Source organism: Oryctolagus cuniculus, chromosome 19, assembly GCF_964237555.1.
Source record: "Oryctolagus cuniculus chromosome 19, mOryCun1.1, whole genome shotgun sequence".
NCBI classification, from domain to species: domain Eukaryota; kingdom Metazoa; phylum Chordata; class Mammalia; order Lagomorpha; family Leporidae; genus Oryctolagus; species Oryctolagus cuniculus.
Window position 1 is genome coordinate 34025370 of NC_091450.1, and position 25167 is coordinate 34050536.

Sequence of the window (25167 nt, forward strand, 5' to 3'; positions counted from 1 at the left end):
GGGCAGCGTCGCCATGGCCACCGGCCGCCCCGCCTCCCGGAAGCACTCCTGCCGGGGGCGGGCTGAGGGCGGCCACTTCCGGGAGCCCAGCCGTCACCGTCGGCCAATGGCGGGCCGGGGCCGGGGCGCGGGGCCGGGCTCCCGGCGTGCTGCGCGGCGCGGTCGCGGCTCGGGAGACGCCGGGCTCATGGCGCGGCTAGCGGGGTGGCCGCTGCTGCTCTGCGCGCTGATGGCGCTGGCGGGGCCCAGCTCCGCGGAGGCAGGCGACGGGGGATGGTGAGCCGCGGCGGGCGGGCGGGGCGGGGCGGGGCAGCGCGGACCGGCGCCGCTGACCGGATGTGCCGGCAGGCGGCGGGGCGGGCCAGGGCCGCCGGAGGAGGCACTGTGCACCGTGGAGCGCCGGGCCGACCTCAGCTACGCCGAGTTCGTGCAGCGGTACGTGCGGGAGTGGGCGCGGGCGCGCGGGGCAGGCCGGGCCGGACCGACCCGACTCGACCTGACCGCGCGCCTCCCGCTCCCCAGCTACGCCTTCCAGAGACCCGTGGTCCTGCGAGGGCTCACGGACAACTCGGTGAGGGCGCGCGCTGGCGCGGAGGGTGGGTCCCCTGCCGAGCAGGGCCCGTGCCGAGCCGCTGTCCTGCCCCGCAGCGGTTCCGCGCCCTGTGCTCCCGCGAAAAGCTGCTGGCCTCGTTCGGGGACCGCGTGGTCCGGCTGAGCACCGCCAACACCTACTCCTACCGGAAGGGTGAGCCGCCCCGCCCCTGGCCCCGAGCCCCGGCCGCCCGGTCGTGACCGGCCACTCCCCCTCTCCCGCAGTGGACCTGCCCTTCCAGGAGTACGTGGAGCGGCTGCTGCGGCCCCAGGACCCCACCTCCCTGGGCAATGGTGAGCCGGGCCCGGGGGCCACGGGCGAGGGGCCGGGGTGGTGCCCGGGGCTGACCCCGCCGCCCCGTCCGCCGCAGACACCCTGTACTTCTTCGGCGACAACAACTTCACCGAGTGGGCGTCTCTGTTCCGGCACTACGCCCCGCCGCCCTACGGCCTGCTGGGCACGGCGCCCGCGCACAGCTTCGGCGTGGCAGGTGCTCCCGGGAGCCGGGGACGGGGGCAGGGCAGGGGGGTGTGGTTTTTTGCTCACCCGCCAAACCCACAGGCGCGGGCACCGGGGTGCCCTTCCACTGGCACGGGCCCGGGTATTCGGAGGTCATCTACGGCCGCAAGGTCAGTGCCGTGGGCAGGGGCTGGGCGCGCGGACCCGCGGACCCGGGGTGAGCGTGCGCTTCCCCTCCCCCAGCGCTGGTTCCTGTACCCGCCCGAGAAGACGCCGCAGTTCCACCCCAACGAGACCACGCTGGCCTGGCTCCGGGACACGTACCCAGGCCTGGCCCCGGCCGCGCGGCCGCTCGAGTGCACCATCTCCGCGGGCGAGGTCCGGGCCGGGGCCGGGGCCGGGGCCGGGGCGGGGGAGGCGAGGCCCCCCGCTGACGCCCGCGCCCCTCCCGCAGGTGCTGTACTTCCCGGCCCGCTGGTGGCACGCCACGCTCAACCTGGACACGTGCGTGTTCATCTCCACCTTCCTGGGCTAGCGCTCGTGCTCACGGACTTTATTGCAGGACAGGGGCGGCGCCGGGGCGGGGGCGGGGGCGGGCCTTGCAGGGGCTCAGTAGTCCTCCACCCAGCCGTTCTCCGAGATGAACGCGTCGATGACCTCCTTCATGGCCAGGTTGGGGATGAGCTGCTCCTGGGTCAGGGGGCTCCGGGTCACGGGGTCAAAGTGGCCCACGCGCTGCGGGGACAGCGGGGTCAGCGGCGCGGCGGGGCGGGGCGCCCGGCCGGGCCGCCGCGGCCGCACCCACCTGCAGGTGCTCCTCGATGTCCTTGCGGTCGTAGGTGATGCCGCTGGGGGTGATGCAGGGCTCCCGCATCAGCTCGAAGCTGATCTTGCCGCACAGATAGTCGGGGACGTCGCGCCTCTGCACACAGGGCGCGCTCAGTGGGCGGGCGGCCGGCACCTGCCCACGGGCCCCGCCGACAAGGCTCACCTTTCTCTTCTCGTCCACTTGCGAGAAGAGCTCGTCCATGTCCGCCAAGTACTTGTCCTGGAAGAAGCGAGGGGGCGCTGCCCCGGGGCCGCACACGGCCCTCCCCCGGCCCAGCGCCGCCTGCCCCCGCCGCCCCCGCCGCCCCCGGGGCCCGCGCCCGCCGGCCGGGCCGCCCTCACGTGCTTGGCCTCAATGCAGGCCTGCTGGGCGCGGACGTGGCCGTCGTCCTCGTCCCCCTCGTGGCTCCGCTGGCACTCCTCCAGCTCCCTGCGGGCGAGCGGCCGCGCGTCAGGACCCGCCCCGCCCCGCCCCGCCCCGCCCCGCTGTCAATAAACGCGCGGAGGGGCCCACCTCTCGCGCTCGGCCGCGATGAGCCTGGCGAGGTAGGCGTGCAGCTCGCTCTCCTGGTGGATGCGCCGCTCCTCCAGGCTGTTCCAGCGCTTCTTCTTGGCGATGCGCAGCGCGCTGGGGATGTCGTCGCCGAAGTTGAGCCGCTGCTCCTTGGCCAGGCTGTAGGCTGCGGGCGCGGGGCGCGCGGTCAGCCCGGCCGGCCGCCCGCAGCCGCGCCGCGCGCCCCGCGCCGCGCGCCCACCTCGCTGCAGGTTGGCGATGGCCTCGTCGTAGCTCTCCAGCTCCAGCTGGCACTGGCCCAGGAAGAAGTGCGCCTTCACCGACTGGCCGTCCAGCTCCAGCGCGCGCCGGCAGTCGGCCAGCGCCTGCTCGTGCTGCTGCATCTTCAGGTAGCACAGGGCGCGGTTGGTGTAGTACACCGCCACCAGCGGGTTGCGCGTCTGGGGAGAGCGGGCGGCCGCGCTGTGGGCGTGCGCGCGGGCCGCACCCGCACCGCACCCGCACCCGGGCGGCCGCCGCCGCCGGGGCCGAGTCAAACGCCCCAAGCCGGGGGGCCCCGAAGGGCCGCGCCCCGGCGCCAGGCCCGCCCCCGGCGCGGCGCACTCACGATGGCGCGGCCGTAGCAGGCCGCCGCCTCCGGGTACTTGCGGCCCACGAAGAGCCGGTTGCCCTGCTCCTTGAGCTCCTGCGCGCTCGGGCTCTTCTCGGGGCTGCCGCCGCCGCCCAGCCGCGCGCCGCCCTCCTTCTCCTCCTTGCCCTTCATGGCGCCGCGCGGCACGGCCTGGGCTCCGCTCGCGGGCTCCGCGCCCGGCCGCCCGCAGCCCGCGCCCCGCTCGGCCCGGCCCGGATCGCCGCCACCGGAACTTCCGGCCGCGGGGGGCGGGGTCGCGCGTGCGCGCTGCGGCGGGGTGGGGGCGGGGCCCGCCGCGCGGAGCCTCCGAAGGACCGCCTCCCTGCGGCCGGGCTCCGCCCCTCCGCGCACGCCCCGCCCCCGGCATGGGGGCAGCGGGAGGCCGAGGCGTGCAGCGCGTGCGGGCCCCCGGGGGCGGGCCCCGCCGGCGGAGACGACCCAGGACGCCCTGACCCGCAGCTGAGTACGGCCTCAGCTGCCGCAGCCGCCCGGGCACCCTGTGCGGCCCGTGAGGCAGCGTCCGCACAGGTGGGAGCGACCCCGCCGGCGCCGCCCCCTCGGCATGGGCGGTGGGACACCGTGCCTGACCGGCCCCAGCCTGGCCCCCTCCCCCACGGCGTGCAGGCCGAACTCGTGGGCCAGGACACCCACCGCCTGTCCCCTGGGGCCGCAGCCCAGTCCCTTCGTAGATGGGAGGGCCCCGCACGGTCCGCGGGAAGCGGGGGGCAGAGACGCCTCCAGACCCCGGACAGCCACCTGGTGCCGTGTAAAATATTTATTCACTCTGCAAAAGGCGCGGACCGCGGACCCGGGGGCGGGGCGGGGGCAGGGCCTCCCCTGTGCCCAGGAGGCGGTCAGGGCGGCGGGGGGACGTGGGCGCCCAGCAGGTCGTAGGCAAAGACGTTCCAGAAGACGGCGAAGAGCAGGAAGGTGCCGTAGGCCAGCAGGACCACCCACCAGCCGCACTGGTCCCGCAGGCGCTCCTCGTAGCTGCGTAGGATGGTGAGGCCCATGCTCACGCCCACCACGGCGCCCGCCAGGTGCGCCATGAAGCTGGGCTGCGGGCCCGAGGCGGGCAGCGGCGGCGAGAAGCGCAGCCACACGGCGCGGCCCACCTCCGAGCTCACTGCGGAGGGAGGCGGCAGGTGGGCGGCGCCCCGCCCGCGGGCCCGCCCCGCCCGCCCCGCCCCTACTCACTGCACACCAGGGCCAGCACCATCCGCAGCAGCTTGTAGGGACACCGCATCCCAGCCCAGTTCTGAGGGGCGCGGAGAGGCCGTGAGACAGGCCCGCGGCGCCCGCCCCGCCCCCCGCGGGCGCCCATTACCATGACGACGTTGGCCAGGTGCGCCGAGCACAGGGCGTAGACCCCGCCGGAGCCCCCCACCACGGGGGCCCGCATGTCGGTGATGGACACGGTCAGGGAGCCTGCGGGCCAGGAGGGCAGGGGTGAGGCCCGGCGGGCGGCGCGGGGCGGGCCGGGGCGCGGCGCCTCACCTGCCAGCACGCCCGCCAGGTACAGGAGGCTGATGCGCAGCGCGCCGTGCACCATCTCCAGGGGCACCCCGATCATCAGCTGCAGCAGGGCGTTGAACCCCAGCTGCTCCAGCCTGGCACACGGTAGGGGCCGTCACCGTCTGGGCCGCCCGCGCCCCCCCGGCCCCGCCCGGCGGCCGCACTCACCCCACGTGCATGAACATGTAGGTGAGGAAGCACCAGGCGCGGGCCCGGTGCCCCGGGTGGTACACGAGGGGGCTCTTCATGTACTCGGGGTGGTAGGTCTGCAGCACCCACTTGTTGAGCCGCGCCCCGTAGCACAGGAACACCACGATCTGGAGACACGACCGCTCAGGGCTGCGCCCAGCCGGCGGCCGGGGAGGCTGCGGGGCCCGGGGCGGGGGCCCACCTGCGCCAGGGTGACGGAGGCCATGAACACCGGGGGCGGGCAGCTGCGGTGCCTGGAGAAGTACCAGCGGCGGTCCACCTCGCAGGGCAGGATCTCGTAGGCCACGTACCGCACGAAGCGCTTGTAGAAGCCCAGGCCGGGCTCGTCCAGCAGCCCGTCCCTGGGCAGCGCCCGCTGGCCGTTGGCGATGGCCCGCTTGAAGCTGCCGGAGCGCCTGCTGCCGATCTGGGGGCAGGGCCGAGCGTGGCGGCCACGGCGCCGCCCTCCCCAGCACCCCCGCCCAGCGTCCCGCCCCCCCGCCCGGGCGAGCGCCCCCCCACTGACCAGGTCCACCAGCTCCTGGTAGCAGACCTGGCCCCGCTCGTTGCTCTGGGCCAGGGCCACCAGCATGTCCAGCTTGGCGGGGTCCAGAGGCAGCTCATGGCTGTGCACCAGGCCAGCAAAGGTGTCCACGCCAATGAAGCCAGTGTTCTCGGGGTCCAGCTGCTGCGGTGGGACAGCCACGGGCCAAGGCCTGAGACTGGGCCCAACCCCCGGACCTCGGCCGGGAGCAGCAGGCTGCCGGCCCTGCCCGGGAGGGGTGAGCCAGCCCGAGGGGCGCTGGAGCGCCTGCCCTCCCTCCCTCGAGCCGTGGTCCAGTCAGCCGGCCCCTGGGGGGGGGGGGGGCCCAGGCCGTGCAAGCAAGGGGCTTGGGGGAGCATGCGCCCCCGCCCCCCAACTCTGGGCGCCGGCCCCGCGGGACCCCCCGCACCTGCTCGTGGATGAGGTGCAGCAGCGAGCTCCTGTCCATAGAGCCAGGCGGGGCCGGGCCGGACCGGCGGCGGGCCGGGAGGGGCTGCTCTGCGGACCGCCGCTCCGCCCCAGCCGCCCCAGCCGCCGCTCCGCGCCGCGCCGCGCTCCAGCCGCGTCAGAGCCGCCAGCCCGCCCCGCGCGCCGCCGCCGCCGCCGCGGTTCGCGCGCCCTGCTCGGGGACGCGCAGCCTCAGGACACGCACCCTGGCCGCGAGCCCGCCCCAGCTCGCGCCCCGTCCCAGTGCCCTGCCCACCTGCACGCTGCCGGCGCCTGCTCGGAGCGGAGCCGAAATCCGTTCCCCCCGCCCGGCTCCTCCGACCCCGCGCGAGCTGCCCGGTTCCCCAGCGGCCCCCTCGCCTGTGCCTCGGCAGGGGAAGCCCTCCCTGGCCACCCCAGGCTGTGCCCCGCCCCGTCCCCCGCTGAGTGCCTCCACCCACAGCAAGCCCGCGTGCCGCTCCGGGCTGCACCAGTCCACCCTGATGCCTATCCCAGGCTGGCCTGGAGGCCCCTGACCGCTCCTGCAGCTGGACACAGGGCCTCCAGCCCCAAGGTGCGAGAGCTGGGCTCGAGGAAGGGGCATCCAGAGAAACCCAGAGGTGGCAGGAGAGCCCCAAAGGGCAGGGCTATAGGTGGGATGGAAAGGGACAGGCCAAGAGGCTCGGTGACCACAGGACAGCAGATGCCAGCGGGGTCATCGCCCCACAGCTGGGCCCCAGGATGTCCTGGGCTGGACATGAAGCAGGCAGCCACAGGGCAGGGACTCCCGAGGCCCCGCGCTGCAGCTCGCTGCTGTGGGAGCCAGCCCCGCTCAGGGGCGGGCGCACGGCACACCCAGGCCCTAGGACGCTCAGCCAGGCTGACCGCACACAGGCGTGGGGGTGCAGAAGCAGGGCCAGGAAGACTGCCAGGGGCATGGTCAGCCCACTCGGCCTCAGCCCAGGGCCACTCAGCAGAGGCCCCAGCGAGGGGTCCAGGGGTGGGACGTGTTCCAGGGTCAGCTGTCGTAAGAGACGGGCACCCGAGCGATGGGAGACAGAGTGCAGTTTAATCAGAAAACCCGACCTCCTGCCGCCCTTGCCCACTGGCTGGCCGAGGCCAGGCCAAAGGGGACCCTGAGAACCCGCGGCCGGGCCGCCACCTCCCCAGCCCACACGAGGCCCACCCGGCAGCCTGCGGGCGATGGCCCGGCCCCACAGTCCTGCCGAGCTCGGGTGGGGGGGGCTCATCGGCTCCTGAGGACTCTGTACAGCGAGAAGCTAAGGATGGCGACCGCCGCAGCCCCGAGGGCGCCCAGCAAGCCCCGCAGCCAGGAGCGGGAGGGGCCCCGCTCTGCCGGGGCCAGGTGTCTGCGGGAGAGACGGAGACCTCAGGGCAGTGTCCAGCCGGCGCCCCGCCCCCGCCCTGGGGCCATGGCGCGGGTACCCACGGGAAGGTGGCCATGGTGGCGAGCTGAGTGTAGACGGCGGCGCGGAGCGGGGCGGGGCCTGCGCAGGAGAACGGGGCGGGGGCGGGCAGCCGGTGCCGCCGGCAGAACTCGGCCGGGGACGGGCCGGGCGGAGCGGGGCCCTCGGGCAGGTCAGCCTTGGAGCAGACGAAGAGGCAGGGCGTCTGCCCGTCCACGTAGTGGCGCTGTGGGAGGACCCGGTGAGGCAGGGCTCATGGCTCTGGCGCGCTGGTGCCCCGCGGCCCCTGGGCGGGCACTTGCCTTGTAGAGGCCGGCGCAGTGCAGGAAGGACTCGGGGTCCCTGCCGTCGAACAGGAGGCAGGCGACGTCGCAGCTGGTGTCCGGCAGCCCGTCGGCGCCCACCTCGCACAGCTGCGACAGACAGGGCCTTCAGTCGGGGTCCGGGGGCAGGGCCCCCGGGCCAGGCGTGGGTGCACCAGGGCCGGCACTCACGATCAGGTACTTCTCCTGCCCGCGGACGTGCACGGTGTTGATGGCGTGGGCGGGGGGCTCCGCGGGGGACTCCTGGTGCCGAGAGAGGGCGGCCCTGAGGCGAGGCACCCGGGGATGCCCCCCGCCCACGAGGCCGCAGGCGCCCAGGGACACTCACCCCTAGGCCGCGGCCCAGGAAGGCCTGCAGGAAGGCGGACTTGCCCACGCCCGGGGCCCCCAGCACCCTGCACAGGAGCACGCGCCGCTGGGTCTGCCCCTTCTCCTGGTCCAGCCGCTTCTCACGGGTGACTGTGAACAGGGCCGGGTGAGGGCAGCCGCCGGCAGGGGCTGCGCCGGGGCCGCAGGCGTGGGCGCCCACCTGTGATGGCCTGGGCCTGCGAGTCCTGGCCGCAGAGCGTGGGGTAGCCCAGGTAGCCGAGGTGTCCGAGGCAGCGCCGCACGTCCAGGTAGGCCAGCAGGCTGGGGGCGGGGCGAGCGTGGCGTGGGAGGGGCACGGGGGGCAGACGTGGTGTGGGAGTGGGGGCAGGGGGTGAGGCAGGTGTGGTGTGGGTGGGGGCTTGGGGGCCAGGGGCCAGGTGTGGTGTGGGAAGGGGCGCAGTGCGGGCAGGGGTGGGGCGGTGAGGCGTGGGAGGGGCAGTGGGAGTGGGGCTGCACTCACGTCCACTGGCACAGGTAGCCGTGCAGCGGCAGCCGGCCGGCCTCGGTGGGCACGGTGCTCGGGAGCCCGGGCCCCCAGGGGGCTTCGGGGAACACGCTGAAGAGGCTGCGCAGCTCGGCGGGCGAGAGGGCGCCGTCCCGGTCCTGCGGCACAGGGGTCAGTGCCGGTGACAGGGGCGGGGGGCGGGGCAGGGGCGGGGGCGGGGCTCGCACCTGGTCATGCCTCTCGAAAGCTCTCTGCACAAACTGGTAGCCGAGATGGCTGAGCTCCGTGCTGCAGCCGGGGGGCACGTGCAGCCTGTGGGGGAGTGAGGGACCCCAGTGTGTCCGGGACCTGCCCACGCGGGCCCGGCGGCCCCAGGAGCCCCGCGCGCGCACTCACGGCGGGGAGAGGTAGTCGGCCGTGAGCTGCAGGGCGTCGCTGTAGCCGAAGCGGCGCAGGATGGCCCAGGTGGTCTCGTGCCGGCCACGCTGGATGAACAGGGTGTTGAGGAAGAGGAAGCCTGTGCGGAGAGGCAGGGGGGCAGGAGGGGCCGCTGGGGCGCAGCCCGGCCCCCCACACCCGGGGCGCGCGCAGGGCCCGTGCTCACCCTCCAGCGTCAGGCCACCCTCCCGCACGCCGCCGGCCACGTGCCTGCTCACCACCATCTTCACGTCCTCCAGGGCCTGCGGGGCCAGCGGCCGGCCGAAGCAGGACTCCTGCCTCCGGGAGGGGGACCGCGTCAGCCCCGGCCGCCGGCACCGGGGCGGGGACCCGCAGCCCAGGGGCCAGGCGCACCTGGAAGGCGTTGAGCTCCTGGTCGCTGAGTACCTGGTCCAGGTCCTGATCTGACAGCCTGAAGACGCGCGTGAGGGCCTGGGCACACGCGGGCCGCAGCTGCGGGGACAGCAGGTCAGCACCCTGGCAGCGCCGGCCCCACACCCACCACCCGCCCATGACGGCCTCCATGTCCTACAGTGAGACAGGGGTGCAGGACGGCCTCCCCCGCCCCTCCCACCCCTGTCACCCGCCCGCCCGGCCTCCATGTCCTACAGCGGGACGGGGTGCAGGACGGCCTCCCCCGCCCCTCCCACCCCCATCACCCACCTGCTTGGCCTCCGCGTCGTAGAGGGGGGCCGTGGGGTGCAGGACGGCTTTCTGGGCGTAGTAGAACAGCTCGGAGACGTTCCTGAGACTCTTGGCCGAGCACTGGGAGGCAGCAGGAGGGGACCTCGGCGGCGGCCCGGGAAGGGCGGGCGTGGGGTGGGGGCCCGGGCGGGCGCACCTGCCCACCTACCTCCACGCAGGTCTCAATCTCAGCGAACTGGCTCATGATGGGCAGCACGGCCTCCAGGGAGCTCCCGGGCCGCAGGTCCGACTTGTTGCCCACCAGGATGATGGGCACCCTGGAGAGGCCGCCGTCAGCGTCAGCGGGCGGGGGCGCGGCGGGGCCAGCTCCCTCCCGCCAGGGCCGCGCCACCACCTCACCTGCGTCCAGCCTCCGTCCCTCCGTTCACCAGCGGGATCCATTTGGTCCGGATCTGGAAAGCAGGGCAGGGTGGGGAGGGGACGCCGGGCTCAGGGTCAGGGTCGCGGCCGCTGGGGGGGCTGGGCCACGGTCCACCTGGCCGCCCCGGGCCGCCCACCTTCTCGATGGTGGCCTCCTCGGAGACGTCGTATACCACGCACACCACGTTCGCCTGCGGGACGGCGGCCAGGCTCAGGCTGGGGCCGGGCGCGCCGCGGGGACAAGGGCCGGCCCGCGCGCCCCCAGCGCACCTTGCGGATCTCGTCCTGCAGCTCGGCCGCCGTCTGCTCGGCTTCTGCACGGAGGAGAGAGGCGCTGGGGCGCGGGGCGCGGGGCGCGGGGGCGCGGGGGCGCGGGCCGGGGCGCTACCTGAGGAGTCCACGATGCGGGTGGGCACCTTCTCGGGGGTGACGTCCGCGGGGATCGTGATCTCCTCCGCCCGCGGAGGGACCTGCGGGAGGCCGGGCGCGGCTGACCGGGCGTCCGCGGGGCCCGCACGGCCGCCCCACCCCGCCCCGCGCGGCCCCGCACGCCCACCTCGTCGGGGAACGCCTCGCCCACCAGCGACAGGATCAGCGACGTCTTCCCCACCTGGGCTGCGCGCGGCAGGGCGGTCAGCGCCGCGGCCGGGGCCGGGGCCAGCGCCGCGCCCCCGCCGCCCCCGCGCCCCCCGGCCCGGCCGCCTACCCTCGCCCAGCAACAGGATGCGCACGTCTCGCCTCATGGCTGCCGCGCAGCCGGCACAGACCCGCGCCCCCGCCCCGCGCCCGCAGGCCCGCCAGCGCCGCGCCCCCGCCCCGCGCCCGCCCGGCGCCCGCCCGGCGCCCGCCCGGCGCCCGCCCGGCGCCCGCCCGGCGCCCGCCCGGCGCCCGCCCGGCGCCCGCACTTCCTGCGTCCGCGCGCGCAGCCGCACCAGCGACGCGGCGGGGCCAGAGCGGCCGGGCCGCACGCCGGAGCCGCCCCGTGGGCGCCGCGGGTACTGCAGGCAGCGCCGTGAGCCGGCCCGTGGACCGGGCAGCGCGCGGCCGGACACCGCTGCTGCCAGAGGTGCCCGAGGACAAGGAATGCGCAAACGTCCACTTTATTTAAACTGTACAAGGCGCAGACGGGGCCCCGACTGGCACGGGGCCCTCTGCACACGCCAACAGCCTGTCCTGGCCACGCGGCCGCAGCTCAGTGACCTCCCACACCAGGATCCGGTTGTAGGCCGCGGTGAAGAGCGTCCTGGAGGAGGGCGTGAACCGGCACAGGTGCACCGAGTCGTCGTGGCCAGCGAAGTCCTGGCTGGTGCCCGAGGCACAGTCCACCAGCCTCAGGGTGCACCCTGTGGGCAGACAGCACAGGCCAGCCCTGGCAGCGTCCCTGGTGCCCGCCCTCCCTGCACGGAGGCCTCCCAGGGCAGGTGTCCAGGGTGCAGGGGTGAGCCCTCACCAGTGAGGCCGATGGCCATGAGCTGGGCCGCGGAAGACAGGCTCAGGGACACGGCGGAGCACGGCAGCGGGATCCTGTCCAGCACCTGCGAGTGGACAGCGTGAGGCTGCCAGGCCTCGGCGCCCGTCCGTTGGGGCCCCCTCCCGGGCGGCAGCGAGGTGCACCTGCTTCTGACGGAGGCTGTACAGCATCACCTCCTTGCGCACGCCGAGGCCCACGCACACCAGCAGTGCCCGGTCCCAGGGGCAGAAGGCAGCAAGACAGGGCGGCGGGCGGCCTGGGGCCTGTGCAGGGGTGAGGCATGCTGTGCCCGACGAGCCCACAAACCCCCACCCCCCAGGCGCCCCCAGGGCTCCCTCACCTCCAGGGTGGCCGGCGCTGGGAAGCTCAGCCAGTCCACCAGCTCACAGTGGTCCCGTGGCCAGTCGGAGGCCCAGACACTGACCCGCTGGTCCCCGCTGGCCGCCAGCCACAGGTCCGTGCCCTCCGCCCCCACGTCTCCACACTGCAGGGAAGGGGTGTGGGTGCGGGTGCCTCCTGCCCAGGCCACGCCCACCCCGGCTGTCCAGGCCACCTCACCTGACGGCTGGTGCTCTGGAGGGCAGAGATCGGGGCCCCCTGATGGTCACTCAGCACGCGGAATGTCAGCCCCGCGCGGGGGCAGCTCACGGCCACAAGCCCGAGCTCGTCTCCGGAGAGGATGGTCTGACCTGCAGGTGGAATGAGGCCACGTCAGGCCGCAGGCCCCCAGCACCTGGCCCGGCGCCCAGCGGCCTGCCGCCCCGGCTCTCACCGTCCGTGGAGAAGGCCACAGCTGTCAGCGCGGCCCGGTGGGGACACATCTTGAGCTCCAAGGCCGTGCGGGCAAGGCTGAACACCCGCAGCGTGCCGTCGCCATAGCCCGCCACCACCCGCTGCTGCTCTGCGCGTGCACAGGACGGGGGGCTCCACGCCAGGCACAGGCAGCTCTGGGGACCCCCGCGGGCACATCACAGCAGAGGCGGAGGTGAGGGCGGCGCCAGCTGCGCGCTCCCGACAGGGCCCCACCCCCTCGGGCGCCCCGGGTACCTGGTTCAGCACCTGGAACTGGATCACCAGCTCCATGCTGGCCAGAGACCACACCCGCACACTGCCGTCCTCGCTGCACGTGGCACAGTGGCACCCGCTGGGGCTGAAGACCACCTCGGTCACCTGCAGGACCGTGGCTGGGCTGAGCCCCAGGATGCCACCCGGGCCCACGCAGCCCTGGGCAGAGAGGAGGGACCAGCCTCCAGGGCCAGCTGTCATGGGACCACGTCTCCTGCCCCAGCCGGCTCGGTCCCCGCCCACTCCACCTGGGGAAGACACATTCCACCTGGGCAAGTCCCCCTGCCAGGCCCGGGGCAGCACAGACCCAGCCACCAGCCGGGGCCTCAGGGCACAGAGTGGCCGCAGAGTCCTGCCATGCCCGGCCACCAGCCGGGGCCTCAGGGGACAGAGTGGCCACAGAGTCCTGCCAGGCCCGGCCACCAGCCAGGGCCTCAGGGCACAGAGTGGCCACAGAGTCCTGCCATGCCCAGCCACCAGCCGGGGGTCTCGAGGGACAGAGTGGCTGCAGAATCCTGCCAGGCCCGGCCACCAGCCGGGGCCTCAGGGGACAGAGTGGCTGCAGAATCCTGCCAGGCCCGCCACCAGCCGGGGGCCCCCGGGGAGAGCTGGCCGCAGTCCCGGGCGTCCGGGCAGGCTGACCCTCCGGCTGCAGTGGTGTCGCCGCGGCACTGGGGGTCTGCAGTTCAGGACAAAGGAGCCGTAGGCGCCTCGGCCAGGGAGGACAAGGGACACGTCGGTGGGACTTGGACCATGGTGCCAGGTCCGGGTGTCCCTTCTTGCCCCCAGGAGTCCCCTGGGGCGCTAGCGGGGAGGACCGTGGGGCACCCACGGTGGAGTAGTGTCTTGCAGAGAGGAGCGCGGCTGTGGCACGCACTGCCTCGGAGAAGCCAGCGAACACCGCTCGGGCCGGCACTGTGTGTGGCGGGTAAAGCCACCACCTGCTAAGCCAGCTTCCCGCGTGGGTGCTCCGCTTCCGATCCAGCTCCCTGCACCCACGCGGGAGACCTGGAAGAAGCTCCTGGCTCTGGCCTGGCCCGGCTACGGCCGTTGTGGCCATCTGGGGAGTGAACCAGCGGATGGAGATTCCTTGTGTCTCAGTAACTGCTTTTCAAATAAGCACATCTTTTTTTTTTTTTTTTAAGGACTCAGTGGGAGGAGCCTCGCGCCTGCACTTCCATGCAGGGTCCGGATGGCTACATCCAGACAGTGGGGTCAGTGGCTGCCAGGGACCCGGGCAGGACCACCTTGGGACGATACAAGCGCTGACCCTGCTGGCTGTGCAGTGTTGGGCAGACAGGTGTCCGTGGGGTGAGCGAGGCGGGTGTTGGTGCAGACGCTCCGTCCCGCTCCTGCTCTGCCTTTCAGAAGGACGGTGACTCCACCTTCAACACCGCCACGGAGCCCACACCCAGCGGGGAACACGGTACAACCCTGACCTCGGCGACTCCATCTTCAACACCGCCACGGAGCCCACACCCAGCGGGGAACACGGTACAACCCTGACCTCGCACGTCTGCTCCGCCGCAAGAACAACCCTGCCCACGACAGGCCCAACCTCCACGCACACACGCACACACGCACACACACACACACACACGGGACCCACACGCTCGTCCAGAGCCCAACACCCGCTGGCCGGCGGCTCCGACACTGGAAACCTGGTCCCAAAGCCCCGCAGTGACCACCGTCTCCCCCGGGGCCTGTGGCCGGCCAGCCTGCCCACGCCACGGCCACGGCCACGGCCACACGGCGACTCCAGGTCGCCGAGCCCCACACCTCCCCCGGCCAGCCTGCCCATGCCGCGGCCGTGGCCACACAGCAACTCCAGGAGGCTAAGCTGGCCCTGATCAACCCTGCCACAGCTGACCGATGGGAGCAGAATGCCACCAGGACTCCCTAGACCCTGACCAGAACTGGACCCAGATCTGACGTGACTTCGCTTAACTGAATTATAAAACTACCTGTTTGTTTTTTTTTAAAGGCACACAGAGATTGCCTGTCTCCCAAACGCCCAACAGTCAGGGCCGGGCCAGGCTGAAGCCAGAAGCCGAGAGCTCGACCCGGGTCTCCCACGTGGGCGGCGGGGCCGAGCCCTCGCCATGGCCTGCAGTCTCCCAGGGGCCCAGCAGGGCGGGCCCAGCAGCAGTGGAGCCGGCACCCTGCGTGGGAGGCAGGTGCTGTGGTTCCGACGGGTCAGCTCCGAGGGAGAGCTGCAGAGAGGCGAGGCCCGAGGCCTGCCGGCCCCGCGTGGGCTCCGAGCGCCCCGCCTGAGGACCTCGGCACGGGCCCTGCGCCACTGGACCCAGAGCAAGGCAGAGGGTCCGGCGCACCCAGCTCGTCTCGCTGCCCTGCCTTGTCCCTGTCCAGGTGGACACCCCACTGTGTCTCCTCGAACAGCCTGGCCAGCTCACCTTCTTCCTGTGGCCGCTGACGAGACGGGTGCTGGTGCCCTCGGCCCAGCCGACGTACCAGAGTGTGCCCGCCGTGGTGCCCACGACCCCCATGTCCAAGCTGTCGTCGAAGCTGGCACTCACAACAGCCCCGTCCAGGGTCAGCTCGTGCTCCAGGAACACAGAACTGGACCTGGTGGGAGGGCAGGACACAGGCTGAGGCGGGGCCCCGGCCAGCACCAGGTGTGGCCTAGGGGCAGCCTTCCCCGGAGCCGCCCGGGGGAGCGTGGCGCAGGGGGGAGCCCGCAGCCGCTCACCTGGCCCCCGAGCCCTTGCGTCTCAGCTCCAGCACGGCCCCCACGGCCCACAGGCGCAGCCGCCTCGTGTGGCTGCCGCTGAGCAGCCTGGAGCCCGAGCACAGCAGCACTCCTGGAGGCGGGGGCGGGGGGGGTGAGCCGGCGGCCCCCCGTCACCGCCCGGCGGCCCAGACTCCAGGCCAGGCACCCACCGATCTCGCCGTCGTCCGCCTCCCAGGCCAGGAAGCAACGGCCGACGTGCGTGTCCCAGACACAGACCCGGCCGGAGCTGGAGCCGCAGTAGAGCAGGGGTGCGGCCCCGTAGCAGAGCGAGGTAAGCTCCACCACGCCCACCTCTTCTGGGACCGGATCTCGGCGAGCCTGGTCGGGCAGAAGGCGGCTGCAGGTCAGACCCGTCCCCAGTTCAACTCCGAGCCCCAGCACTCGGGCCAGCAGCCTGGCACCTGGAGGCCGACGTCCGTCCCGTGCTGCCGCAGGAGCCAGGAGGTGACCGTGCCTGGGCCCACACCCGCGAGCTCGCCGGCTCCCCAGGGGCTGAAGGCCACAGCGTGCACCGGCTCCCGGAGGCGCGTGGACAGCAGGAGCTCATAGGTGGCTGTGCTCCACAGGGCCAGGGTGCCGTCCCCACAGTCCCCTGGAGAGGCGAGGGGGCGCCAGGTCAGCGCTGGCGTCCCAGGGAGGCTCCTGTGTCCTCGCGCCCCCGCCCCACCCCGTCCCCTGACCCAGGGTGACGAGGAGCCGGTCGTCCGGCGAGAAGGCCAGGGCGCGCACGGCTGAGTGGGGCGAGGACAGGAGCTGCTGGCAGAGGCCCCCGGGCACGTCCCAGATGCGGATCTGGCAGGCGGCGGCCGCGCTGCCACGGCCCGAGGCAGAGGCCAGGACCTGAGGGTGGGAGGGGAAGGGCAGCGGTAAGCAGAGGGGAGGCTGAGACGCGACCTGCTGCCGTGTGCAGTGGTGACAGCCCAGCTCGGACAGGAGCCGGGGGGTGGGGCAGGCACCTGGGCATCGTGGCTGAGGGCCAGCGTGGCGACGTCCTCGGGGTGGCCTCGCCAGTGCCGCTGGGCGCCGGAATGCAGGTCCTCCACCACCACCAGGCGGCCACACGTGTAGGCGAAGAAGCCTGCAGGCAGGGAGGGGAGACAGGACCCCGGTCACGGCACCCCGGGCACCTGCCGTCCCCCGGCAGTCTCCCAGGGACGCAGGCCGGAGTGCCAGTGGTGTTACGAGGACAGGACCCTCACCTCCTGCCCCTCGGCCTGGCTGGGTGCAGGCTGCGCCCCGCCCTACCTGTGTCCGGCCTCCAGACCACGCTGGCCTGCCCGTTCCCACCGTAGCCCACGACAGCCTTCAGCTGCAGCTGCTTTCTCCCGGCAGGCGGGGGGAGGCGCTGTGAGGAAGCAGAGGCGGCACTCGAGCCTGCATCCGGGGCGGAGCCAGAGCTTGGGGTGCCGGGAGCCCGGGCAGCCGAGGCCCGTGAGGCTCTCAGGGAGGGCTCCTGGGCTCAGCAGGACTGCCAGGCCCGGTCTGTGCCCCGGACGGCACTGAGTGCAGGATGGAGGGTGCCCCTGGAGGCAGCAGGTCCCCAAAGCCAGAATCACTGCCGGCCCGCAGAGGCCCTGGGGAGCCCACTGGGGAGAGGCAGGCTCCCACAAACCCACACACCTCGGCAGGCTGGGGTCCGTGGACAACCCTGGCCAGCGTGGAGGCCTCGCACAGAGCCACGGAGCGCGTGCAGGAATCCAGGTGGGCAGGGGGCCGGGCCCGCGCTGTCCGGGTGCTCTGGGCACCACCTGCTGTGGAGAAGGAGCCGTGTGACCTCGGAACACAAGACAACCCTCGGCAGAGTCCCCGCCCCAACAGACAGCGGGAGCTGCACCAGGCGGCTGCAGGCTCGGCTCATCCACGCAGGGGTGCGCCTGACCACCCTTACGCCACCTGCACCTCATCCCTGCCCACCCAGCCAGCCACACCGCTTACTGAGCTGGCTGTGGGGCCTGGGGGAGTCCTTCCTAGCCTCCACGGCCCCGTCGCCAGCCCCGCCGGCCTCCTCTTCTGCCAGCACGGGTGGGCCTGGGGTCTTGGGTGCCCCCTCTGCACGGCGGCTCTCTTCATCCAAGGCAGGGCACGTGCCTGGGGGCAGGAGAGAAGCCGCACTCCCTGGCCCCACGCCACCCCAAGGCCGTCCACTTGAGCACCTGTTGTGAGGTCCCCTGCCCAGTGGACCCTCCCAAGACCAGCCAGGACCCCTGCCCCCTAACCAGCACCACGCTCGGGGAGCTCAGCACGGATGTCCAGCCACAGCGGGATGCCCAAGACGGCACAAGTGCCTCCTGCCAGGGGTGCCAACAGGCGCCAGACCCAGCGGCCTGGGCTGGGCCACCGCACCCTGCAGCGGCCCCGTGCCTGGGCCAGGGGCCAGAGGGAGTTGCACGGCATTCCAGACCTGACAGGGCGTGCTGGGGGGCAGCCCGTGGGACAGCAGCTCCACGCCCACCCCCACCAGGCACTCACCGGCCTCACGGGCTGCCGGCGTCCCGCGCGGGTCTGGGCTGCTGTGCGAGGAAGCACAGGTGCGTGGCGGGCCCGGTGCGCAGCCGGCACGCACACGGCTGAGGGCAGGCACTTGCCTGGGGGGTGCTGCCAGGACATCCCAGAGGAACACGGTGTCCCCTATGCTGAGCACCTGCTGCTGGTCGGGGGTGAAGGCCACGGCCTGCACGGGTTCCGAGTGGCCAATGTACACCTAGGAGTGGCCGTCACTCTTGGGGACCCCGCGAGGCTCCCAGTCCCCCGGCAGGCGCAGCCTGGCCAGGGTTCCCCTCCACCTCTGACCTCCCCCACGCCCTGCCCCACCCCACCCCACCCCACCCCTTGGGCCTCCGGGCACAGCTGAGGCCTCCCTCCGCCTGTCCACACCACCCACCTGGCAGTCAGGGCCGGCCTGGGTGGAGTAGTCCCACACCTTGACTGCCCGGCCAGCGGCCGTCAGCAGGAAGCGGGCATCCTCACTGAGGGCCAGGGAGGGACAGGCCACGGCGTGGACGCCACACAGCTGCAACAGAGCGCTTCTGGGAGATGCTGCCCTCGGCGCAGTGCCCCAGGCTGTGGGGTGTCTTGGGCCTGCGGCCCCGGGCCTCACCTTCCTGAGGGTGCGGCCCGACGTGGCGTCCAGCACGATGACCTTGCTGGAAGACGTGGACACCAGCAGGTGGCCTGAGGGGACGGGGCCGAAGCAGACGGCCACAGCTGAGTCCAGGCGACTGCCGGCCGGGTCCAGTGCACTGACGTCGACCTGCAGCAGCTGGGGAGAAGCACCAAGTGGCCATGGGCCTCAGCCCCCAGCGGAGCCAAGGGCGGCGGCCATCGGGAGCACCCCCCAGTGCCCCTCCCCTGCCCTGTGGGAGCCAAGGCGCCCCAGGAGTGGACGTGTCCCCTCCTCCGGTCTGCCCAGGGCCCCTGAGACTCCACCCCGGGCCCACCCATGTGGAGCCAAGGGGCGCTGGATTGCACCCAGGAGCCTGCCGACGCACCTTGTCCAGGGAGGCCGTGTCCATGACGGTCACTGCGTGCTTGGAGGGGCCCACAAAAGCCAGCAGGTGGCTGTCCCCACTGACCACCAGGATGCTGGGGCTCGGGTGGGCGTCTGGGCACACCACGTTTGCTGTGGCAGTGGGGGCGGGGGTCAGAGCACACACAGGGTGGGGCTGTGCCCCTGTGGGGAGCGCCAGCCCAGGGAGGTGGCCCCTTGGCATCAGAGGCCAGGGCGCCACAACGCTGGTGGGCGCCCAGCACTCCCGGGAGAGCCGGGACTTCTCCAGGGCTGGGGTGACCCAGCGACCACTCTATCGGCCTGGGCTCTGGTGGCCCCGGGAGGGGGCAGAGGCCCTGTGTCCAGCTGCCCATCTCCTCCTGGAGCAAAGGACACAGCCCCGGCTGGCCTCTGGCATTGGGGGCTGTCTCCCCGGGGCCCTGGACAGCAAGGCCTCTCCCTGAAGCATTTACCCGGCCGCGCGGGGCTGCGAATGCGGCCCCAGCGTGAGGGTGCGGCCTGCTGTCCCGGGGGCCTGACCTGCCACTCGGAGGACGCAGCACCGGGGGACGGCACAGCTGTACTGGGTGAGGGTGCCGCGGGCGCAGGCGCTGAACAGGAGGCTGCCGTCGGGGGTGACGGCCAGGCCGGTGACGGCTCCGCGGTGATGCCTGTGCCACACACAGCAGCCCACTGACGCCGGGCCGGGAAGGCAGCCCGGGGGGACACTGTCCCTGACCCCGCGCACACGCGCGTGCCCCGCCAGGACCTACGTGTGCTCCACGAGGGCCTCGGGGGCCTCCAGGCTGAAGGCGCGCACGGCCCCACTGCAGAACCCGCAGAAGACGGTCGGCCAGGCCGGGTGAAGGGCCACGGTGGACGGGGCCTCGCCGCTCGACGTGAAGTCATACAGCTGTGGGCGGGGCCACGGGGAAGGACCCCAACGGACAAGAGGTCTCCAGGTGGCCAGGACGCACCCGGGGCCCCGCTGGGCCCACACCCGCCACCCCTCACCTGCTGCAGAGTGGCCAGGTCCCAGATGCGGACGGAGTGGTCCGCCGACACGGTGGCCAGCTGCCCCCGGCTGCGCTCCACGGACAAGCCCCGCACCGGGGCCACGTGGGAGCGCACCAGCACCGTGTACTCCTGGGCCGCGATGTCGAGGAAGCCCAGGTGGCCCGAGGACGTGGTGGACAGCACGCGCAGGCCGTCGGGGCTGACACGCACCGAGCTGACCGGGCCCTCATGCTCTGTGCAAAGGGCGTGGTCAGCTGGGCACCAGCTGCTCAGTTTCCACCTGAGACAAAGCCCAGCGCTGCCTTCCCGGAGCCCCGGGCTCCCCGCCGGCCCCCAGCCCGCCTTCCCGGAGCCCGGGCTCCCCGCCGGCCCCCACCCCCTGCATGAGCAGCCCCGGGCTCCCAGCCGGCCCCTGCCCACCTTCCCGGAGCCCCGGGCTCCCCGCTGGCCCCCACCCCCTGCATGAGCAGCCCCGGGCTCCCTGCCGGCCCCCACCCCGCGTGTGAGCAGCCCCGGGCTCCCCGCCGGCCCCCACCCCGCCTTCCCGGAGCCCCGGGCTCCCCGCTGGCCCCCACCCCCTGCATGAGCAGCCCCGGGCTCCCCGCCGGCCCCCGCCCCGCGTGTGAGCAGCCCCGGCACTGGCGCACCCCAGGGCTCCAGAGGCACCTGCTGTCCAGCGCAGGCACGGTGCTGCCCATGCCGGGGCCCCAGGTCCAGCCTCCCGCCCCCTGCCCCGCCCTGGGCTGGCCGTGGGCACTTGCACTCACCCGCTTCCAGGAGCACTGAGGAGAAGTCCCGGGGCCAGAGCCGCAGGTAGCCGTCCTCGGAGCCCACGGCACACGCGGCGGCGGAGACACTGAGGCTGCTGAGAGCGACCCCGGGGCCTGGGGGCCGGGGCGTCAGCGCCGCAGCCTCAAAGCCGCTCCCCCGGCACAGCGGGCGCCCCCTACCTGAGCTGAAGGGCTGCTTCCGGGAGCGGGGGCTGCCGGGCGTGTGCGTGGGCAGCAGGCGGCGGGCACGCTGCACGGCCAGGCGCTGGAGGTCGACCTCTAGGATGTAGCCGCTGCGGCTGCACACGTAGCTGCCCCGGGAGGGGGCGGGAGGGGACGGGAGAGGTGAGCCATGGGCTCGGGGCGCTGGGCCCACCCAGGCCAGGCGAGGCAAAGGCAGCGCTCACAGGGTGCGGGCCGCGGGCTCCCGGCCGCTGTCCTGGGCCTGCTCGAAGGCCAGGTCCGTGAAGTCCAGCGAGTGGTGCTCCCCCAGGTCCACCGGGCAGGATCGCAGCGCCCCGCCACGCAGCCGCCACAGCCGCACGCTGCCCCGCCCGCACGAGGCCATCCTGCCGGAGGCACGGAGGCATGGGCCCCACGCACGCACGCACATTCAGACAGCACACGTGCACACGCCCCTACACGTACTCACACGGGCACCCACACACCCCAGACACCCACCGTGCACCCACACACGTGCACATGCACACGGGCACCCCACACCCCATACAGACACCCACCGTGCACCCACACACGTGCACGCGCCCCTACACGTACTCACACGCACACGGGCACCCACACACCCCATACACAGACACCCACCGTGCACCCACACACGTGCACGCGCACACGGGCACCCACGCATGTGCACGCACACATACATGTACTCACACGCACACAGGCACCCACACACGTGCACACGCACACATACATGTACTCACACGCACACGGGCACCCACGTGCACCCACAGAGCAGGAACAAGGGCTCAGCCCTGGCCACAGCACCGGGCGGGGGTGGGGGCTGCCACTCACCGGGTTCCATCCGCAGGGGCGACGTGGAAGGCCTGGATGTCGAAGTCGGTGTGCGCCTTTGCCAGAACAACCACGTCACCACCCAGGCTCACCTGGGCTGTGCCCCAGGCCACCACCACCTGCAACAGGCCCCCGAGATCCTGGGCGGCTGGCCGCGGCTCCGGGAGACCCTGCCGGGTCCCCGAGCCAACACTGCCCGACTGTGAGGAGCCAAGGGGCGCGGGGTCCCGTGGGGGGACAGCGGAAGGAGCGCCGTGTGGCAGAGCCGCCTCCCAGGCTCCGCCCACTGAGTGGGCGCCAGCACGTGGGGCCCCCATCAGGAAGGGGGCGTGGCAGGGCGCCCCCACTTCCGAAGTTGTCTGGGGCTTTTAAAAAACCTTACTCTTCTCTTCGTTCTCCTGAGAGGCGGAGCTACAGGAGGAGGAGGAGAGACAGACACCTTCCACCCGCTGGGTCACCCCCAGATGGCCACAGCGGCCAGCGCTGGGCCAGGCGCTTTCGGTCTCGCGTGCGGGTGCAGGGCCCCGGCACTTGGGCCGTCTTCTACGGCTTTCCCAGGCCACAGAGGGAGGTGGTCGGGAGTGGGGCAGCCAGCGCACGGTCAGGCGCCCAGAGGCTGCCAGCGTCCCAGGCGGCAGCTTTACCCACGCCTGCCCTGTAACTGCGACTTTCAAAACAGATGAATTGTTTTCAAAAAAGTTTACATTTACTGAGACAGGTGAAGACAGAGTTCCCGCCCACTGGTTTATTCGCCAAATGCCAACAGCTGGGGCTGGGCCAGGCTGCAGCCCGGAGCCGGGAGCCGCGTCCCGGTCTACCACGTGGGCGCCCCAGCACCGAGCCATCAGCGCTCCTGCCAGGGCGCACAGCGGCAGGAAGCTGGGGCCGAAAGCCAGAGCCGGGCACCGCCAGGACCTCTGACGGGAGACAGAGGCTGCGCACCCCACGTCTTCCTCCTCCCGACAGGAACAGCACCGGGCGCCGCCGCCCGCCCGCCCTCACCGTTCTCCCGTGGCAGTCCTTGCCCACACCACAGAGGAGGGCCCCGCTCTCGGAGAAGCTGCGAGGGAGCGGCAGCCGTCAGCACCGCGGCCGGCCCGGCCCCCCCAGCCCCGCCCCGCCCCCGCCCCCGGGCCCACCTGAGGGAGCAGGTGCTGTGCACCGGGCTCTGCAGCAGGGACAGGCACCCCCCGGCCCGGAAGTCCCAGAGCCGCACCGTGCTGGGCTGCTCCTGGGCCGAGGCCAGCAGCGAGCCCTCCGTGTCCAGCGCCAGGGCAGAGACCTGGGGAGGCAGGGGGAGGCAGGCCGTGGAGGGAGGCCGCAGGCGCGCCTGAGCCAGCCGGGGCCGCGGCACCCACCTTGTCCGTGTGGCCCAGGAAGAAGCGCTGCTCCATGGTGTGGATGCGCAGGACGACGATGACCGCGTGGCAGGGGTACACGACAGCCGCCCCGTCCCTGGTCCACAGGGCCTGGCACACGGAGCCGGGGCTGGCACCGGCAGCACCCCCACCCCCGGTCTTCCCCAGGAGACCCCGCCTCACCCACACCCACAGCGTCCGCAAGCACTTTGCCCCTTCGACCCAGGCAGGCCTCCCAGTCAGGGCCCAGCCGTGCACTCAAACAAAAGCCCGCGTGTGTCCAGGAAGCAGGGAGAAGGTGGGGCGGGGCATGAGGGCCTCCTCGGGGACACGGCCCTTCCCCCCCAACAGGACGGTCTTGGAAGCAGCCAGGGGACCCCTCACCCATTTGGTGCTGTGGCCCCCAAAGCCGACGACACCCCTGAGCCTCAGGACCGGGTCTGGAAGGGACCACTGCAACGGAACGCACGGTGAGCCAGGACCCCGGCCGCAGCAGGGCCTCCGGGGAGCCAGGGCGTGCTGGGAGGGAGGCCGCAGGGGCCTGCCCTGAACACCGCCCAGAGTGGACGCAGGTGCAGCGGCCCCGCCCGCTGGGAGTGCGCTCACTTCTCCGGAGCTGGCGTCCTGGGCGGCCGTGGGCTCTGCGGCGGCACAGGGGCGGCCGTCACCGGGGACCGTGTGCAGGTCGGCAGCCTGCGCGGAGGCCGAGGGCTCAGGGCCACCGACAGCGGACACCTCCGAGCCTCCGCAGGACGAGCTGTGCTCTGGAAGGCGGCTGGGCCCTGAGGGCGCCCGGCGGGGCTGCGGGGGGGGGGGGGGGACACAAGCGCCCATCAGGAGCTGGGCTGCCTCGTCCCCGCCCTGGCTCGGGGGCGACGGGCACTCACGGCTGCGGGGCTGGCGCTCTGCACCACAGGGGACGCGCTGTCTTGCACGGGTTTGCCGAGGCCCCCCAGGCAAGGGAACGGCTGCGGCACAGGCCCCAGGGTCGCTGCAAGGAAGCAGACGCCCGGGGGCGGGCAGCAGGCTGGCCGAAGCCACACCACCACCAGCGCCCCAGACCCCAGCACTCCCCACTGCGGCCGGGAGGCCTGGGGCCCAGACGCGTGGGCCACTCCTGACCCCTGCACGGCACCGGGCCCCCACCTGACTCTGCCCTGTCCCCGCGAGGCCCACCTGCCTCGGGAGGGGAGCAGCTTATCCGAGGCGGTTCGGAGGGCCCTGCGGAGCGGTCACTTGGAAACCTGGGCGGGCAGGAAGGCGCTCAGCGCGGGGCCGGGCCGCCCACCCAGCCGCCCGCCGGCCGCCAGGGGCCGCCGCGGCTCACCGGACGTGCAGGTAGCGGTCGTGCCAGCTCTCCCCCTTTGGCACCGGGAAAGCCATTTCCCGAGGCACGGGGGTGACGGGCAGCTTCGCCCGCCGGGCCTCGGCGACGGTGACAGCTACGGGGAAGAGCGGCCGGGGTCAGCGCCCCGCCCAGCCCGCGGCGCCCGTGCGGGGGCCTCCAGGCGGGCAGCCCTCACCCGGGTCGAAGCACAGGTCGCTGGTGTAGAGGTTCCTGACCAGCAGGCTGGCGCACAGCCGGACGCCCCGGAGGTGGCCGTAGCGGCGGCGCCCGTGGAGCAGCAGCGTGTCCCGCAGGTCCAGCTGCAGGCAGGTCCAGCGCGCGCCGGCGGCCGCCGCCTCGAAGGCGAAGGGGAACTGCAGCCACGTCGCCGTGCACTTGACCTCCCTGAAGAGGCTGGAGAACGACACGCGCACGCCCTGGCCGTCCTGCGGGGAGCGGGGAGCGGGCGCGGCGGTGAGGGCCCGGCGCGCGCGGGGGCGCGGGCGCGCGGCCCCGGGCCCGGCCCCGCACCTCGGTGGACACGTCCAGGTGGATGACGAAGTGCCTGGCGGGCAGCGGCCGGAAGAGCACGTACAGGTACCGCCCGGTGAGCCCCAGGGGCTGCGCGCCGGGGCGGGGCAGCTGGATGTAGTTGCGGGCGGAGACCGCGCCGCGGATGCGGTAGACGGCGCCCCTCAGGGTCTTGTCCTGCGGGCGGCAGGCGGCGTCCGGCACAGGCCCCGAGCGCCCCAGGAGCGCGCCGGGACCCCGCGGCCGCCGCCCCCGCCTACCGTCACCAGGGCCACGTCGCCCTCCTTGGCCGCCCGCCTCCACTCGTCCACCCTGAAGTGCCTGAAGACGTTGAGGAACGGGTGCTGCCAGGCTGCGGGCGCGGACCCGCCGGGCCCGGGGCCCCGCGCGAGCTGCCCCGCGCCCCCAGCCGGCCGCGCGCCGCTCCCGGGGCCCATGGCGCCGCCACTCGCACTTCCCGCCTCGGCCCGCGCGCCCTACGTACGACGCGCACGGCACGCACGGCGCGCCTGGCAACGGTTGCCCGGCAACGGCGCGCCCCTCCCGCCGGCCACGTGGTCGCGCGGCGCCGCCGAGGCCCCGCCCCGAGGGG

The 25167-nt window shown here is 73.6% G+C and overlaps 5 protein-coding genes across 21 annotated transcripts; 1 reads left to right on the top strand and 4 right to left on the bottom strand.

Annotated features, from left to right (window-relative positions):
• Positions 1-13: 13 nt before the first annotated feature.
• JMJD8 (jumonji domain containing 8) lies at positions 14-2415 on the top strand. 2 transcript variants are annotated; one of them, XM_051842202.2, is made up of 9 exons: positions 14-276; positions 349-435; positions 523-571; positions 649-745; positions 817-885; positions 963-1082; positions 1154-1221; positions 1295-1429; positions 1506-2415. In XM_051842202.2, the coding sequence occupies exons 1-9, from the start codon at positions 14-16 to the stop codon at positions 1584-1586; spliced, it is 969 nt and encodes a 322-aa protein (XP_051698162.1). In that variant the 3' UTR covers positions 1587-2415. The 2 variants fall into 2 exon arrangements, with proteins under 2 accessions (XP_051698162.1, XP_051698163.1); XM_051842203.2 differs by lacking the exons at positions 649-745; positions 1154-1221 and having other exon boundaries at positions 1506-1643.
• On the bottom strand, positions 1590-3156 carry STUB1 (STIP1 homology and U-box containing protein 1). 2 transcript variants are annotated; one of them, XM_051842201.2, is made up of 7 exons: positions 3001-3156; positions 2635-2833; positions 2394-2559; positions 2222-2309; positions 2043-2099; positions 1857-1973; positions 1590-1786 (listed from the first exon to the last, which is right to left on the bottom strand). In XM_051842201.2, the coding sequence occupies exons 1-7, from the start codon at positions 3154-3156 to the stop codon at positions 1661-1663; spliced, it is 909 nt and encodes a 302-aa protein (XP_051698161.1). In that variant the 3' UTR covers positions 1590-1660. The 2 variants fall into 2 exon arrangements, with proteins under 2 accessions (XP_051698161.1, XP_051698160.1); XM_051842200.2 differs by having other exon boundaries at positions 1857-2099.
• Positions 3157-3361: 205 nt separating this feature from the next.
• Positions 3362-6608, bottom strand: RHBDL1 (rhomboid like 1). 5 transcript variants are annotated; one of them, XM_070064192.1, is made up of 8 exons: positions 5682-6608; positions 5255-5416; positions 4931-5155; positions 4708-4856; positions 4522-4634; positions 4352-4452; positions 4222-4282; positions 3785-4014 (listed from the first exon to the last, which is right to left on the bottom strand). In XM_070064192.1, exons 1-8 carry the CDS (start codon positions 5718-5720, stop codon positions 3800-3802), a joined length of 1065 nt encoding a protein of 354 aa, XP_069920293.1. In that variant the 5' UTR covers positions 5721-6608; the 3' UTR covers positions 3785-3799. The 5 variants fall into 5 exon arrangements, with proteins under 5 accessions (XP_069920292.1, XP_069920293.1, XP_051698159.1 ...); XM_051842199.2 differs by having other exon boundaries at positions 3785-4150; XM_070064191.1 differs by lacking the exon at positions 4522-4634 and having other exon boundaries at positions 3362-4150.
• A 138-nt stretch (positions 6609-6746) lies between these two features.
• On the bottom strand, positions 6747-10621 carry RHOT2 (ras homolog family member T2). 4 transcript variants are annotated; one of them, XM_051842196.2, is made up of 19 exons: positions 10472-10620; positions 10322-10380; positions 10154-10235; positions 10036-10079; positions 9903-9956; positions 9745-9797; positions 9554-9662; positions 9364-9465; positions 9055-9153; positions 8867-8975; positions 8659-8779; positions 8490-8574; positions 8278-8420; positions 7978-8078; positions 7777-7907; positions 7620-7691; positions 7428-7538; positions 7149-7351; positions 6747-7068 (listed from the first exon to the last, which is right to left on the bottom strand). In XM_051842196.2, the coding sequence occupies exons 1-19, from the start codon at positions 10506-10508 to the stop codon at positions 6945-6947; spliced, it is 1839 nt and encodes a 612-aa protein (XP_051698156.2). In that variant the 5' UTR covers positions 10509-10620; the 3' UTR covers positions 6747-6944. The 4 variants fall into 4 exon arrangements, with proteins under 4 accessions (XP_051698156.2, XP_069920285.1, XP_051698153.2 ...); XM_070064184.1 differs by having other exon boundaries at positions 7978-8420; positions 8911-8975; positions 9364-9662; positions 10472-10621; XM_051842193.2 differs by having other exon boundaries at positions 7777-8078; positions 8659-8747; positions 9364-9662; positions 10472-10621.
• Positions 10622-10849: 228 nt separating this feature from the next.
• WDR90 (WD repeat domain 90) lies at positions 10850-25044 on the bottom strand. 8 transcript variants are annotated; one of them, XM_070064176.1, is made up of 38 exons: positions 24836-25044; positions 24576-24752; positions 24241-24490; positions 24045-24159; positions 23894-23961; positions 23605-23708; positions 23324-23518; positions 23102-23170; positions 22718-22828; positions 22499-22641; positions 22362-22419; positions 21360-21478; positions 20735-20896; positions 20508-20638; positions 20325-20441; positions 19555-19790; positions 19314-19453; positions 19081-19211; positions 18542-18672; positions 18151-18312; positions 17935-18063; positions 17523-17754; positions 16989-17141; positions 16674-16804; positions 16299-16398; positions 16010-16131; positions 15734-15893; positions 15455-15645; positions 15203-15371; positions 15012-15123; positions 14716-14887; positions 12284-12406; positions 12009-12183; positions 11795-11925; positions 11577-11720; positions 11380-11499; positions 11216-11300; positions 10850-11108 (listed from the first exon to the last, which is right to left on the bottom strand). In XM_070064176.1, exons 1-38 carry the CDS (start codon positions 25010-25012, stop codon positions 10870-10872), a joined length of 5484 nt encoding a protein of 1827 aa, XP_069920277.1. In that variant the 5' UTR covers positions 25013-25044; the 3' UTR covers positions 10850-10869. The 8 variants fall into 8 exon arrangements, with proteins under 8 accessions (XP_069920277.1, XP_051698152.2, XP_069920273.1 ...); XM_051842192.2 differs by having other exon boundaries at positions 23864-23961; XM_070064172.1 differs by having other exon boundaries at positions 20325-20638.
• Positions 25045-25167: the final 123 nt, after the last annotated feature.

What these genes read in the sequence shown, in the direction of transcription:
- STUB1 (XM_051842200.2), bottom strand. Translation starts at nt 3,156, where the DNA reads ATGAAGGGCAAGGAGGAGAAGGAGGGCGGCGCGCGGCTGGGCGGCGGC. An exon ending in CCTGCTACGGCCGCGCCATC is followed by an intron (nt 2,834 to 3,000) that starts GTGAGTGCGCCG and finishes CGCTCTCCCCAG; the next exon opens with ACGCGCAACCCGCTGGTGGC. An exon ending in CATCGCCAACCTGCAGCGAG is followed by an intron (nt 2,560 to 2,634) that starts GTGGGCGCGCGG and finishes CCGCGCCCGCAG; the next exon opens with CCTACAGCCTGGCCAAGGAG.
- WDR90 (XM_051842189.2), bottom strand. Translation starts at nt 25,012, where the DNA reads ATGGGCCCCGGGAGCGGCGCGCGGCCGGCTGGGGGCGCGGGGCAGCTC. An exon ending in CGACCTGTGCTTCGACCCGG is followed by an intron (nt 24,160 to 24,240) that starts GTGAGGGCTGCC and finishes TCTTCCCCGTAG; the next exon opens with CTGTCACCGTCGCCGAGGCC. An exon ending in TCCAGAGCACCAGCCGTCAG is followed by an intron (nt 11,721 to 11,794) that starts GTGAGGTGGCCT and finishes CCTTCCCTGCAG; the next exon opens with TGTGGAGACGTGGGGGCGGA.
- RHBDL1 (XM_070064191.1), bottom strand. Translation starts at nt 5,720, where the DNA reads ATGGACAGGAGCTCGCTGCTGCACCTCATCCACGAGCAG. An exon ending in CCTCCGTCACCCTGGCGCAG is followed by an intron (nt 4,857 to 4,930) that starts GTGGGCCCCCGC and finishes TCGTGTCTCCAG; the next exon opens with ATCGTGGTGTTCCTGTGCTA. An exon ending in GGTGCTGGCCCTGGTGTGCA is followed by an intron (nt 4,151 to 4,221) that starts GTGAGTAGGGGC and finishes CTCCCTCCGCAG; the next exon opens with TGAGCTCGGAGGTGGGCCGC.
- RHOT2 (XM_070064183.1), bottom strand. Translation starts at nt 10,508, where the DNA reads ATGAGGCGAGACGTGCGCATCCTGTTGCTGGGCGAGG. An exon ending in CATCCTGTTGCTGGGCGAGG is followed by an intron (nt 10,381 to 10,471) that starts GTAGGCGGCCGG and finishes TGCCGCGCGCAG; the next exon opens with CCCAGGTGGGGAAGACGTCG. An exon ending in AGGAGCTCAACGCCTTCCAG is followed by an intron (nt 8,976 to 9,054) that starts GTGCGCCTGGCC and finishes TCCCGGAGGCAG; the next exon opens with GAGTCCTGCTTCGGCCGGCC.
- JMJD8 (XM_051842202.2), top strand. Translation starts at nt 14, where the DNA reads ATGGCCACCGGCCGCCCCGCCTCCCGGAAGCACTCCTGCCGGGGGCGG. An exon ending in CCCCACCTCCCTGGGCAATG is followed by an intron (nt 886 to 962) that starts GTGAGCCGGGCC and finishes CGTCCGCCGCAG; the next exon opens with ACACCCTGTACTTCTTCGGC. An exon ending in GCACCATCTCCGCGGGCGAG is followed by an intron (nt 1,430 to 1,505) that starts GTCCGGGCCGGG and finishes CCCCTCCCGCAG; the next exon opens with GTGCTGTACTTCCCGGCCCG.